Genomic DNA, 14,738 nt, shown 5'->3' on the forward strand with positions numbered 1-14,738 from the left:
GACCTGAATTCCATCCGTGGTACCCATATTTTGGAGGGAGAAAACAACTCCTATAAACTGTCCTTTGACCCCTACATACACGTCCTGGCATGTTCCCACCCCACTCAGTCCAGTGATATTTTAAGGGCCAGCTGGGAGCTATGACTGGCAGGCCTGCTAAGTGTTGCAAAAAAGAATCATATTGCATATGATTACCTCAGGGAAACACAAAAGCCAAAATTCGCTGGATTCAATCCCCTGCACCATAAACAGATACGTATTCAAAGTCTAGTTCCCCCCCCCCCCAGTGCACAGCACTTTGTGCCAGGGACCAGTTTACTTTGACATCACAGCAGTGGTCCGTCAAAGGTGGGAGAGGCAGCAATCTACCATGGCAGGAGCAGTTTTTTATTGGCCTTGCCCATAACTGCAGCTGCAAGGCAATATTAAAATTCAGATGGGCATTGGCTTGCTTGGATTGTGTCCTACAACTCTGTACTGACTATGTACCATGCCGTTGCCAGCACCCAGGACCCTGCCAGTGTCAGCCCTGGGCACATCCCTGCTTGTCAGTCAGGCACAGCATTGACCAGAATTACATTAAACTGTTTATTGGAATGCCAGGGAACCATGACTTGTCTCAGCTTTACAAACTTTTCAGCAGCCCATGTGGTGTGGAAGGGACGTTATCTTCACTTCACAATTGAACAATGGCGCTTCTGAAAGTGTCCAAGATCACACAACCTACAGCAGAGTGTCACCTACCTAGAACTGCTTAGATCCAAGGCTGCCCTGAGACCACATTCCACAGAATGAAGAAGGGAAGGGGGGATGTGCAGTACATTCAGCAAAAAGAGATTCAAGTGAAGTCTGCTGGTCAATCAACTCTGCAAAATCCAACCAGAGAGCCAACACAGTGTGTGGTGCCTGTCAGTTCCCCTTGGGCCAATGCTCTCGTCATGTGGACTTTTCAGAGCACAACACTGGGAAGAGACACACAGGTCACTACACAGTCACACTGGGTACAGCTATGAGCAGTGCTCACAGCACGGTAGGGCAGTGTAGACAGAGGCTGCTCAGTTTCCTGACTGTTTAGACCCGAATAAGCACACAGAAACTATACTAATTACAAAACTGTTCAGCCTATGACTCGGGCATATTTTTAGCTAGTCTTACATCTTGAATTAATCCATTTCTATTAATCTGTGTATTACCATGAGGTTGTGGCCTATCAGTAAGGTAAGGTTAAAGTGGGTGTCTTTCTCATTTGGCAGCTACACAACATCTCCCTGACTCTGCCTATACTTTATATATCTCTGTTTGGGTTTTTCACCTGGCTTTGCTCTGCTAAGCCATTGGCCAAAACAGCTTTATTTATTAGCCAATGGTAATAAAACATATTTACAGCATACAGAGGAAAATCCCACATCATCTCCCCTTTTCTGTCTAATTAAAATGGAAAGTTTTAACTTTATCATAGTAAAATTACATATACAAAACAGTTATCAAGCAATAATTATTGTTATAATATTTAGTCCATTTACATTTGACAAAATACTCTATCATCTAATCATCTATCCTATCTTTGTGAGTCTAAAGTTTTATATCCAATTCATCTTTTACCATAACTAAGGGAAACTATAACTATCTATCTTCAACTTTTCAAAGACTCTAGAAAGATATACTATTACCTAAGTAAACAGGAAGTGCATTATAAGCAACTTCAAAAACTTTAGAACTGGCAGAGACATCTTGCTGCCTGGATAGTCACAAAGTTTTTCTTTAAAGTTGGGGTATCCATCTATAGTTTACAGGCCCATGGTATCTGGCAGACTTTTCCATGAAGCAGGGAATTTGGAAGACTGCTTTGCTATATTGGCAAAGTCACTTTCTTTTTTGTATACTGTAGAATGTCTGCAGACTCTTTCATGAAGTAGGAACCCTGAAGGATTGTCTTACCTTTTAAAGTCAAATTTAGCAGTCTTTTTTTGTGGGTCCTGCATGTCTGGTTCAAACAGTATACCGTCAAGCAGTCCAGGCAAGAGCAGTTTCTTGCCCAAATGGCTAGCAAACTCCATAAGGAGCCTCTTTGATGCCCATTATCCTCTTGAAGTAATTGGTGCTGCCAGAAGCAGATCTGTCTCATTGTTGTGAAAAGTCTTAAGTTAACAAATGCTTTAAATGCTATATTCTGTACGTCTTTGAAAGGCTTGAAGAATGCCTATCCATCTGAAATATATCTCTGTACATCTAGAAAACCTAACTAACGTGCCTACAGTTTGACTATTAGAGATAACTATCTAGAAATTTGTATTTTTTATTTATACATTACATTTTAAATGAGGTGTATAAACACTATACCTTAAACAAGAGTAGAAATACATATACACAGTGTAACAAAAAATTGACCTTAAATACATATCAGTAGACCAAGATCCATGGAAAACATTTATCTCTATATCATATACCCCCCCCTTTTTTTAAAAAAAGAAATTGACTGTGACCATTAATCACTTATAATCAACCCCCTTTAAATGAAAACAAACATTTATAAATGATCATTTTGGGAATTTGGGAGTAGTTTTCTCCAAACTTCTTCCTGTTCTTTGTTGGGCAAAGTAATTTTGGGGTTCAGAGGCCTTTTAGGGGCTCTTCTTTCATCAAACCACATTAGCCGGGAAGGAAACCACAGGTTCTCATCCTCTGTGGAAACAAAATCAGGACTTCTTTTCCAAAGTAACATATCCTTTGACTCAAATTTTGAAGAGAAGATACCTTTAAAATATATATGTTGGTTTAGCTTAGCAGCCCCCAGATCAAATGTCTCTTTGCAATCAAAAAATTCAAGGAAAATACAATAATGTGCATAATTCAGACTCTCTGTGTAATTTCCATCTTAGTGTGGCTTATTTTTCTTTACTCCTTCAATCTATAACTGTCTGTACTCTTTGATATTACTTTTACTGTCTCTTTAAAGATTTTCCTTCTTTTTATAACTGTCTATACTTTTACCTCTCTCTCCCAAGCCTACATACATTTTTAAACACACTGTGTCTTGTTTAGAGGTCTTTTATGTCTGAATCCACCCTACTGTGTATCTTAAGTTCTTTTCTGACCAGAAGAACCTTTTTTAAAATGCTAAGTGGGTGTAACAGGACCAACTCCATGGCCTTGCCTGTTTGTTCTGCCCAGTCCAGCATGGCAGGGGTATGTTCACCACCTTTGTGGGTCATGCTCACCACCCCAGCTCCAGGAACACAGCGGGTTTATGTCACTATTAAGCAACTAATAGCACGCTGCTCACAAACCCCATTTAAGTGCAGGACCTTCCAAAAAAGTCAGAGTTCAAGCTACCAGCACAAAACAGAAAGCCGCCATTTCTTAAAGAAGCAGGGCCTCTGCTTGGAGCCAACAAAGAGAGTCTATCTGGAAAACAAATGCGGCTACCAAGAAGCTGTGCTTTACTCTGTTCTTTGCGTCTAAAATTTGTGGCTACCAAGAAGCTGTGTTTTACTCTGTTCTTTGTGTCTAGAATTTCTTTTCAAGCTTTCTCAGTTTTTATGTGGATGTAGTGATTGCACATTGGGAGCCTGCTTGTTCATTTCCCAACTGCTCAGACCCAAATAATCACACAGAAACTATATTAATTACAACACTCTTCAGCCAATGACTCAGTCATATTTCTAGCTAGTCTAACATCTTGAATTAACCCATTTCTTTTCATGTGTATCACCATGAGGTTGTGATAAGGTACGGTTCCAGTGGGTGTCTTTCTCCTTTGGCAGCTACATGGCGTCTCCCTGACTCTGCCTGCTCTCTCTATATATCTCTATTTGGATTTCTCCCCTGGCTTCGCTCTGCCAAGCCATTGGCCGAAACAGCTTTATTCATTAACCAATGCTAATAAAACATATTCACAGCATACCGAGGGGAATCCCACATCAGAATAGGGACTGGAAAACAGGGTCTCTGCTGGTGGGAGGGCTGCAGAAAAAAGAGGAAGGCATAGAGAAAAACCTCACTTCTGCCTTGCAAAATGCCATGACTCCGACTAATGACCGGGTCACACTGCAGCTCTATGGCTCATCTACTCTTTATCCATTCTCCTTGGGGCAGCCAGGGTGGGCTTTGCCTGCCCCACATCTCCCTGTGTAAACATTGCCCTGTTTGTCCCCTCCAAACTCATGCTGTACAGTCCCCATCAGGAAGCTTAAGAAGGTAAAAACTTAACCTAACTATAGTGTTTAGAGATGGGACCTTCAGGGAATCAGGATTAGAAAAGGTTAACCAGGGGAGCTGGAGAGATGGCTCAGAGGTTAAGAGCACTGACTGCTCTTCCAGAGGTCCTGAGTTCAATTCCCAGTAACCACATGGTGGCTCACAACCACCTGTAATGAGATCTGGTGCCTTCTTCTGGTGTGCAGGCATACATGGAGGCTGAATACTGTCTACATAATAAAGAAAAGAAAAGGTTAACCAGGTTGGTGGGGGGCAGGGTGGCACGGCCATGTTCTGTCTCCAGCCCATGGTAATCAGGCTCTTCCTGCCTCAGTTGCTGACAATCTGAACAACTGCTTTCATCAGGGAAGGTGGGCACTGGGGGTAGGGACAAAGAAGGCAAATCTAGAGGCACTAAAGGCATAATCACGGTTTTCAGCATCAGTTGCAGGGGGTCCATGAAGAACTTGGAGACCTCAAAGTGATGGTCCTGAGCTGTTGGCTGAGGTAGGGGCTGTTGGGATATGGTGGGGGAGGGGGAGAGGCTCACAAAGAGATGTCCAGCTGCTCTTCAATGTTTAAACTTGTTTGTAGCTATTTATGATTATGTCTGTGCGTGTGTAAGACAGTGTGTGTTTGGGTGTATAAGGGAGTGTGAGATTGCGTGTGCGCGCGCGCGCGCGCGCGCGCGCGCGTGTGTGTGTGTGTGTGTGTGTGTGTGTGTGTGTACGTGTATGCAGAATAGGGCACAAGGCTGGGGCAAGGTGTGTGTTGATAAGGTGTGGGAGGGTCTGTTTAGCGTGCTGAGTGGGTGTGTGCACGCTCACTAATGGAAAAGCGGTGTGGATGTGAGTGTATTTGCATGCCCAGTACCCAGGGGTGATTCTGTCGTACCCGTACCCCTGCTGTCTCTGGGAGATGGCTGGAGAAAAGCCTGAGAACTGCGGACTGCCTCCCAGCATGCCATAGAACAGTGGTTCCCCCGTGACCCTGTAGCCCCACTTCCAGCACCAGACTACTAGGGTCTTAGAACCGACAGAGAACAAAATGCGAAAAGTGAAACAGTTGAGTTGGGACAGCAGCGAGGAAGCTGTAGAAACCATTATTCCTAGCGTGGGGGCACACACTATTACCACAATTTCTTTTCACCGAGTTGTTCAAGCAAGACTGCTAGTAAGACAAGCGTTGCATGTGGGAATCCTAGCTGTTAATTTTTAGACGTGTGTGTATACGTGGGAGTGGGTGAAGGGTGTGAAACTGGAAAGGGGGCCAGGGGAGATTTTAAGGAAGTGAAGAAAAATGAGTAATAGAATTCACGTGACATGAAGGTGGCAAAGGGACCACTGGGAGTGGGACGGTAGAGGGGACTAGGGATGGGGAGGGACGGAGTGGGATAGGATCAACCAGACTGCACATAAATCACCATTACTTTCTATGCTGACTCAAAAGAAACTAAGAAAAGAATGTCTCCTGGCTGAGCCCGGCAATTTGTTGCAGGCATATTCCAGGTGCCTGGAAATGAGACCTGCTCCTTTGAAGAGGGATTTCTCAGAGCTCATAGTGGGTTGATTACAACCCCTGTGTGCATGAGGGGTGGCAAAATCAACGGAGAAAGCACAGGAACCAGGACAGAGGAGATTGCTCTGGCACACGCTGGTCCACGAGGATGGTGGCTGTTGCGAATTAGCTTGTTATGGGAAACAACCAGGTCAGCTTAAGGATAACAATTATATTTTTAATGGTTATAATGGGAGTCCGACTTCCTCCGTGTTGTGCAGAGAGGGCTCGCACCCGGTCTGTCCCAGTTTTCTTCCTGGGTTCCAGGTAGCCATGCCTTAACTAGGCGTGATTGGTTAACAGAGCTTCCCCATCATCTCCCCCTTTTGTTTAAACAAGATCAATCCAAACCCAACACAACTATATACAACAGGAACAGATACCAAATATAAAATTACAAACAATATAAACAATATTAAGCAAAGAACACATAATAGAAGTTTTACTAAACATTCTATTTTAAGGAGTCTAAATCTTGCATTGGAATTAAGTTTGGCTAAATCATGAGGAAGGTAACTACAACTATCTAATCTTCAACCCCATCAAAGATCTGAGAAGGGAAACAATATTACTTGAGTGAGCAGGAAGTGCAATTAACTTCTAAAATGTTCAACAAACGACAGAGACAATATGCTTGAATTTAGAGAAGGATAGCTCCAAAGCCAGTTTTATATATATAAAATAAAATAATGGATTTTTTAAACCCCTAGATGACCTGTCTTCATGAGCCATATTCCGTTTTGCTAGTCATTGGAGGTGGTGACTCTGTGGAAGCCGTGCCACTGAGCCTGGGGGAAGTCAAGCTTCATAACACAGCTCCCTTTGAAAAGCATAATTTGTTCCTCACTGTGAGGGACACCACTTGTATTTCCTCCCTTTATTTTCAGCACCAGTACAATCGAGTTTGATACCCAGAGAAAAAAAATTACATTTGTAGATTTGCACAGATGAACACACACTTGCATCTCTCTTTCTGACATTCCTACTAAGGGATCTGAGGCTGGACAAACACCATGGGCAGAGGACTTCAGTCCAGAGTGTCCATGACACTAGAGGTCAATCCCAAACACACTAACACACTGTCCCCCCTCAGAAGTTACTTACTAGGTTGGCATTTAAAGGAGACCAGGAGGTATTTACTGCTTCCTGGACAAAGGTCAGGTCCAAAGACGCGGCTATTGACCAGGAGGTGGCAGGCCCGCTGATTCTGGCATTCATCCAGCACCTTCTGGAAGGAGGGGTAGAAAAGCAAAGGCTTGTAAACCGCACAGTGTCTGATGGACCCCAAACCTGGGCTGCTCTGTGCTCCGAGGACACAAGGTTCCCTGTCTGACCTGAGCTGTCTAGGAAGGAAGCCTCCGTGGTGGGTATGTGGTTCCCTGTAACTTTTAGAAGAAAGAACCCGGGCCAGAGAGCTTCAAGGGAGAGCTTCATGGGAGAGCTGGCTCAACCAGCTTCATGGGAGAGCTGGCTCAACCTGCCACCGTGGGCATCCCTCAGAGGCTCTAGGGTAGGTGAGTGATATCAAGTCACCTTTGATTGTTCAGCTGAAGGGCACTTCCAGCTTTAAAACTGAGAGAGCCATGATGGCCAGGAAATATGATCCTACCTCCTTACCTTTAGAAATGGCTCCACACAGGCCCTAGCGACTTCAAACACTCCAACTTTACCAAATAAAATACTTAAAGCTGATGCCCACCCTTGGTGAACTCAACGGCATGGGCACATGACTTTACTGCTGAGTGATTTTTTTTAAATAAAATTCTCTCTCTCTCTCTCTCTCTCTCTCTCTCTCTCTCTCTCTCTCTCTCTCTCTGCTTTTGGGACACCCCATACTGCATCATGGAAGGATCCATGACTTCTCACTTTTCCCATGGCTTGCAGAGAAAGCTCTACACAGAATCAACTCAGGTGCTGGCCTTGGTTCTGATGAGAGAGACACCAAGTCCAGAAGAGAAAAGTTCCCAAGCATCTCCTTGTTCTTTAGGGGTGAATACTGTGGAGATACTTGAACTGTTTTTTAGAGTTACCATGTCATCTACCCTGCCACCTCAGGGGTCAAGGACATGTGGATCTGTCAATCAGAAAGCATCCCCCGGGGAACCCTTTATATCCCTAGGAAGCCCAGCTCTCAGATGATGGCACACACTGGCATGGCTAATGGTCTTGGTAAACCACACAGCCTCTGGCAGTTACTATGAGTCCTCTCCATTGTGACCTCAGGGCAGGCTCAAATCGTGTGACCAACTACAAAATGCAGAGAGGACCCCGGTAGTTACCTTGGCAGCTATGAACCTGTTCCTACTTAAACCTCACTGCCTCTCAGGACATGGGCTGACTCAGCTGCCGATGTGGTGTGAAGTCCCAGGGGAAAGGAACTCCTGGATGAAGGGGGCATGAGTAGGGATGTCCTGGCCTGCTGACCGTCTGAGCAGCCGCAGAACTGCCCAAAGATGCTGACACAGCAGCCTAAGTGGAACTTCCTCTTCCCTCGGGGCACCAGGCTGGAGACGGCAGGCTGTAGTGTCAGCCGGTTGTCCTCCCATTAGGTAGATACTCCCGTCCTATTGGGTGCAAGCACCTTGAGGGGTAGCAGAGAGCCTGGGCACCTGGGTTGAGTGAGGAAGGGTCAGGGCCAGCAGTAGTATGGCTCTTAGAGGTGAGGTCCCAAAGGGAGAAACTGAGGCAGGACGGGACACCCAAAGACACTATGCTTGACCTCCAAAGAAACACGTTGTCGCTCATCATAGTGTGGAAGCCATGTCAAGGGGACCCAGCCAGATACGGTCTGCTGTGCTATTTACTAGCTACTGACTGCCCAGATGCTGCAGCTTTGGGACCGGAAGCAAAGCAGTATGAAGAAAAGAAAAACCTTTGCATCATCTAATATGTTCGCTTCTCCTTAGACCTTCAGATAAATTTACCTTCCTCTACCTATTCTGTGCCGACCATGATGAAGCTGACCTCCACCTCGCCACTTGCTGTAGAGAACTTGAGAGACATTAAACACCACCACCACACTAAAGCTCGGGCTGGCCATTTTATGATCTTGGCCAGGTAGCTGAGAGGACAGATTACAAACTGCTTGGATAAAGCTGACCAGAGTGGCACAGCCCTGTAATCCCAGCTGCTGCGTGCAAACAGCAGAATGGAAGGTTCATGGCTACCTGGGCAACAGAGCAAGTTCAAAGCTAGCCTGGGTAACTTAGTGACACACCGTCTCAAAAATGAATAATGAAAAAGGGCGGAGACTATAGCTTGCCTAGGGGTATGGTGCTGGCCCTGCACGCAGGGGGTCCTGGGCTCAGTCAATCCCCAGGAATGGAAAAGTTGCATGCATAACTGACAGCCACAGTCTAAAACCACCAGTGAATGATTTGATCTCTATATGTACCAATTTCCCCAAGTATGCCCAAGGAGGAAGAGAAGAAGGAAGAGGCGGAGGAGAGGGAGAAGAAAAGAGGAGGGGAGAGGAAGAGAAAAAAGAGGAGGAGAAGTAGAAGAGAAAAAAGACAAAGAGAAGGAGGAGGTGGAAGAAGAAGTTGTACTATTCAAAAGAAAAAAAAATCGACCAAGACCTCTCAAAATAGCTCTATATGAGAATAACATGATACAGGTAGAGAGGCAAGCCACGAGAAACGGAAGACAAGTGTTGCTATGTCTCTTGGGCCTTTCTCTAAGAAGTTCATCGTGACCACCAAGGCCAGCATCAGAGCCACTTGAGTTCCCACCCGGGTGCTTATCAGTGATGTGGACCTGAAGGTTGGATCCAATATGGCTGCTTCGCTTTATTACAGTAAAGACCGTGCCTGTGACTAACTTCCCATGGAAATAATGCTAAGGGACCATGTCATCACATTGGGTTCCGTTTGTACTGTACGGCAAAGACATTAGTGATCTATAGTAATTGGGGTTTTCACCAATTTTTGCTTTGAAAGAACCGTAGAATCACACGTATATGAACATAGAAATAGAGAGAGAGAGGGAAAGATAGAGAGGAAAGAGGAAAAAACTATTTCATGATTTTAAGACATCCACGAAAAGCAGTACCTGCAAAGTGGTGGATGCCACACAGGTCAGGTTGTCTTCCCTCTGGGAGATGGGCTCCTGGGAACTACACATTTGGTAATCTTGCCCATAAAATGCCGATTGGACACTTATTGTCGAATGCCGAGGGCACTGTAGGTTCAAATAGTCCCCATCACAGGCATAGGCGGTGTGGTTTTGCAGGAGTTTGGTTAAGTAACCTGGAAAATATTCAGCTGGGTTACAGGAGCCCCAGGAAGCCCCCCTCCCAATTCCTGCACAGATTTCAGGACAAGGAGAAGCTAATGTCCCTGAGGCAGGGGCAGCTCTGGTGTGTGTGTGGGGTGGGGGGCGGCTTCTGCAGCAGACCTGAGGCAGGTGACCAATGAGGTCACAGGGGTCTGTGGGGCCAGATGGGACTTTCCTGTGTTAACCGGGTACCTTGGTCTGTGATGGCTTGGTACGAGGCTTGGAGGGCTCCATCCCTCCAGGCAGCACACTCAGGGATTGGCCGTGAGCCCATGGAATCTGGAAGAGCTTCTGTAAAGCAGGAAACTATGCTGTGTGGGTGTCCCTGGGCATGTGGACACCCGTTCTGAGGAAGAATTGACTTTTCTGATCTCCAGGCCTTCCTGGAGTAAGGGGTGCCATTCAACTTCAGGAAACCACTCCTGGGCCTGCCTCGCCCCGGAGAGGAAAGCTGGGGAGGGCTGCCTCCATAGCGTAAGACTTGCCGGGAAGAAGTTGGGGGAGGAGGTTAAGCGGGGGAAATACAGTGGACCTTTGCTGTGAACCGAATAGTGTATCTCCAGACTCCTGTTACTTCATTTGCAGACAGGAGAGCAGGCATAATTAGCTGGAAGGAAGGCACACTGAGCTCAGGAGAACCCTTGATGCCATCTGATTAGTGTCCCCATCAGGAAAAAAAAAGGCAGAAGGCTGTGACTGGAGTGACAGGGGCGCCAAGGATGGCAGACCACCAGCAGAAACTAGGGGTGCAGGGAGTGGGGCTTTAGAGGGTGTGCGGCTCTGCTGATGCCTCGATCTCAGACCTCTGGGACTGCAGAAGCAGGGATTCTGATGTACACAGCCAGCCATTTTGGAAATTGTTCCAGCAATCACAGGACCAAAAATAGGCTCTGCATCCCTGTCTCCCTGGTGATGTCTCAAGCAGTCAAAGGAGCCAGGCTGGGCCTGGACTCTGTGAAGCTCTGAGGACCTATAACCTGTCACGTCTGGAGCAAGGGCTGATTCTCAGAAATGAGGAAGTGAGTTCTGGCCGGAACTTAGATTTCTCTTCCTCCTTCTCACACCTCATAAGGTCAACAGCAAGGCTGCCGGGAGCAGAGCCAGGGACTTTCTGCTGAGGTGTGTGTGGGATGTGCTGGGCAGACTCTCATAGGGAGGCATTAGGGGAGGGAGGGCAGCTCTAGAACCGTCTGATTCACGCACAGGTAACCCACGCCTTGTGAGTCCCATTCAGGTTTCAGAATCTCTCAGAAGTATAATTCCTGACTGAAGGTACCTGGGCTTCCTGGAAGCTCACAGGCAAAGAGGCGAGGCAGACTGGCCTACAGTCGTTTCATTCATACACAAGTGTTCTGAGGAAGGCTGCAAATGCCCACCCTGCCCCGCCCTTTCTCTCCTCTCTGCCAGTCTGTCTGTCTGCCTCCCTCCTCTCTTTTCTCCTTCTCCTTCTCTTCCTCCTCCTCCTTTGGAAGTCCACCTTGCTCAGAGAAACAAAGTCTAATATGGACAGCAAAAGGAAATCAGGCACCAGTGTGAATTTGCTTCTCGCTCATCTGTCTCCAGCCTAACTGCATAGGCTCCTGGAGAGGCATACTGGGAGCCTGCCTCTGACAAAGTGACCGGTACTAGTGGTTCCGAATTTCTTTATGGCATCTCAACACCCTGTGGGGCACACTCTGCCTGAAGAAAAAAGCAGGGTGGATACTTGGGAGGGCCAGCATCTACCCTGAAATGCGCAGGGACCCCACTGTTTAGATCCCTTTGGACATCTCCTTAAAACTTCCTGCCCATCAACCCCCAATTCCCAGAACCCTGCTGAGTGACCAGCTGACTGCAACTTCAAAGTAATTCTCAGAGGATGACTTTGGCTTAAAGTTCGCTGTTTATTCGAAAGATGGCTTGCTGCTCTAGTAGATAAAGGACAGGACAGGGTTCTGGAGATGGTGGGGTCATGAGACAGGAGAGCACTGGGTCCTGGATTCCTGGACGGAAGTCCTCTGTAATAGTTAATCTTGATGGTATTTGAGATCACCTGTAGGCATGTCTGTGAGGTTTCCAGAAAGGTTTAACTGAGGGAGGGATGGCCCACCCTAAATGCAAATGGGGTCTGCAGACTGAATAAGGAGTGAAAAGGGGGGCGCTGGAGAGGTGACTCAGTGATTAAGAGCACTGGCTATGCCATCATGTGAATCAGAGTACAGATTCCAGCACCCAAATAATAAGCCAGGCGTTCAGGGCGTGCTTGTAACCCCAGCTTCAAGTAGGACAGAGACAGGGTCACTGGGGCTTGCTGACCTCCAGCGTAGCTGAGAAATGTAAGCCCTGTGCCCCCCCACCTCAGAGAAATAAACAGAGAGTGATAGAGGGGAGACCTGATGCCCTTTTCTGGGCTCCGTGCACACACACAGGTTCATGCACCAACACACACATGCACATACATTCACAAAAGAAGAAAGAAAGGAAGGAAGGGAGAAAGAGAGAGAGAGAGAGAGAGAGAGAGAGAGAGAGAGAGAGAGAGAGAGAGAGAGAGAAAGAAAGAAAGAAAGAAAGAAAGAAAGAAAGAAAGAAAAAGAAAGAAAGAAAAGAAAAGAAAGAAAGGCAAGTTTAGAAGTTTAGTTTGGGAAAAAAGGAGAAATACAGATGAGCCCCTAATGCATCTCTTTGCCTCCTGATAGGATACAATGTGAACATCTCTGCCACCCTGGATACAATGTGAACATCTCTGCCACCCTGGATACAATGTGAACATCTCTGCCACCCTGGATACAGTGTGAACTTCTCTGTCATCCTCCTGTGGCCATGACAAACTCTACCTTCAAACCATGAGCCCAGATAAACGCTTCTTCCTTGAGTTGTTTCTGCTCAGGTCATTGGCCACAGCAATGAGGAAAAACTCAAGTACAAACTGCCTGCTGTACAGACTGTCACAGAATACTGTGTGCATCTGTTCTCTGTGTGTGCATACGTGTGCACATGCACATGTGTGAGTGCATGCATATGTGCTCACATATACATGGGGGCCAGAAAGCAATCTCTAATGCCTCCTTTTGGATATTGTCCACCTTTGTCACTGAGAAAAGGTCCCTCATTGTTCCAGAACTTTCCAAGCTAGCTAGATGGCCAGCTGATCTGCCTGCCTCCACCTCTCCATCGCTGGAATTACAAGGGGCTCTACCATGCCTGCTCAGCATTTTTTCATATGGGTTCTGAGAATCAAGTATGCACTTTACTGGCTGTCTTAGTTAGGGTTCTATTGCTATGGAGAGACACCATGACCAAGGGAAAGAATTTAATCTGATAACTTATAGTTTCAGAGGTTTAGTCCATTGTCACCATGGTGTGACACAGTGGCCTGCAGGCAGACATGGTGCTGGAGAAGGAGCTGAGAGTCCTGTATCTTGCCTTGAAGGCAGCAGGAAGTGACATGTCTCACTGGGAGTGACTTGAACATATATGAGACCTCAAACTTTTCACAGTGGAGGAATTTTACTTCTTCCAACAAGACCACGCCTACTCCAACAAAATCACACCTTCTGATAACATCACCCCCATTGTGCTTATGGGGCTGATTACCTTCAAACTACCACACTGACTGAGGTATCCTTGCAGGCTGTCTGTGCTGTTTTGAGACACTAAGTTTGCAGCAATTTGGTTTCTGCAAGTGACTGATGGAATGACCTGGTGCCCATGAGAGACACCGAATTCTTAATTCAAGAACTGTTCTTAAGGAAAGATTTAAAAAATAACTGTGCTTGGACTAAAGTCAGGAGAAGCCTATGCACGCATGCATTTGTATATACCAATATATATCAAATGAGTTCTAGATTATGTGCAAATTGTATTTCTTACTTTAGCTGTGGCCAACAGATTTGAAAGTGAATATTGACAAGAGAGTACTTGAAATGAGGGCTCCTGGGTCCCAGTGTAAATAGAGCAAAGGAAATGAGTGTGGGAGAGGGATAAAATAAAGGGGAATTGAGATCCTGCCAAGAAGGGTCATAAGCTCAGAGGGCAATCACAACTGCGAGACAGAAATCCTTTGAGGACTGAGCATTGGAATGTCGCAGAGGGGGCAAGATGGCTCAGGGTGTAAAGGTGCTTGCCACCAAGCCTGACAACCTGAGTTCAATCCCTGGGACCCACAAGGTAGAAGGAGAAAACCAATTCCACAGCTTGTCCTCTGACTGCCACGACAAATGCCATAGCAAGAATGCACCCACACAGGCACACACACACACACACAGAGAGAGAGAGAGAGAGAGAGAGAGAGAGAGAGAGAGAGAGAAGAAATGTAATAATAACAGTAAAAGAAATATCCCAGGGCAGTCATAGAAGAGAAACTACAGGCGGAGAAGTTTCTGTGCTATAAGTGGGGACCCCCTCTGGATCAAATGCACCTCAAAACAAAGAGACGTGGAGCAGCCTGCTGCCAAGGTTGTCCCTGAGTGCATCCGCTTCTCCGGGTGGGTGGGTGGCACTCTTTCCAGTGTGCTGTGCAGCCACTGCGCTTAGCTTCCCCATGCCTTGCTTTCTCGGCCGCTTCAAAAGACAACATTTTTTCAGGAGAGTGCTGCCATTGTTGCCTTTGGTTATGAGTTCTCTCTGGACCATAATGAATGAGTCAAATGCTTTATAGCCTCATGGTCTCAGGCAGGAATTTTACAATCTAACTCTGTTGAACTGTTTGGTTTTGGCTCTTGAGACAGTGT

At 46.4% G+C, this 14,738-nt stretch overlaps 1 protein-coding gene and 1 long non-coding RNA gene across 8 annotated transcripts in view; one reads left to right on the plus strand and one right to left on the minus strand.

The window, feature by feature from the left end:
* Eva1c (eva-1 homolog C) overlaps positions 1–14,738 on the minus strand; it is a 77,569-nt gene that overhangs the window by 34,843 nt on the left and 27,988 nt on the right. For 3 of the 7 annotated variants that reach the window (XM_085685749.2, XM_085685748.2, XM_048422410.3), the window contains exons 2-4: positions 10,222–10,320; positions 9,805–10,001; positions 6,859–6,982 (exon numbers count right to left, since the gene is read on the minus strand). The exons of 1 other annotated variant lie outside the window; for it this stretch is intronic. In XM_085685749.2, coding sequence (XP_085541875.1) covers positions 6,859–6,982; positions 9,805–10,001; positions 10,222–10,320 — 420 coding nt within the window. The remainder of the gene's footprint in view (positions 1–6,858; positions 6,983–9,804; positions 10,002–10,221; positions 10,321–14,738) is intronic. 3 more of the 7 variants (XM_085685750.2, XM_048422412.3, XM_048422411.3) reach the window with 2 other exon arrangements.
* Positions 10,888–13,852, plus strand: LOC146895724 (uncharacterized). Its single transcript, XR_015735712.1, has 2 exons — positions 10,888–11,148; positions 12,705–13,852. It is a non-coding gene; the product is annotated as an uncharacterized LOC146895724 (long non-coding RNA).

Source organism: Myodes glareolus, chromosome 2 (genome assembly GCF_982192425.1).
Source record: "Myodes glareolus chromosome 2, mMyoGla1.1, whole genome shotgun sequence".
NCBI lineage: Eukaryota > Metazoa > Chordata > Mammalia > Rodentia > Cricetidae > Myodes > Myodes glareolus.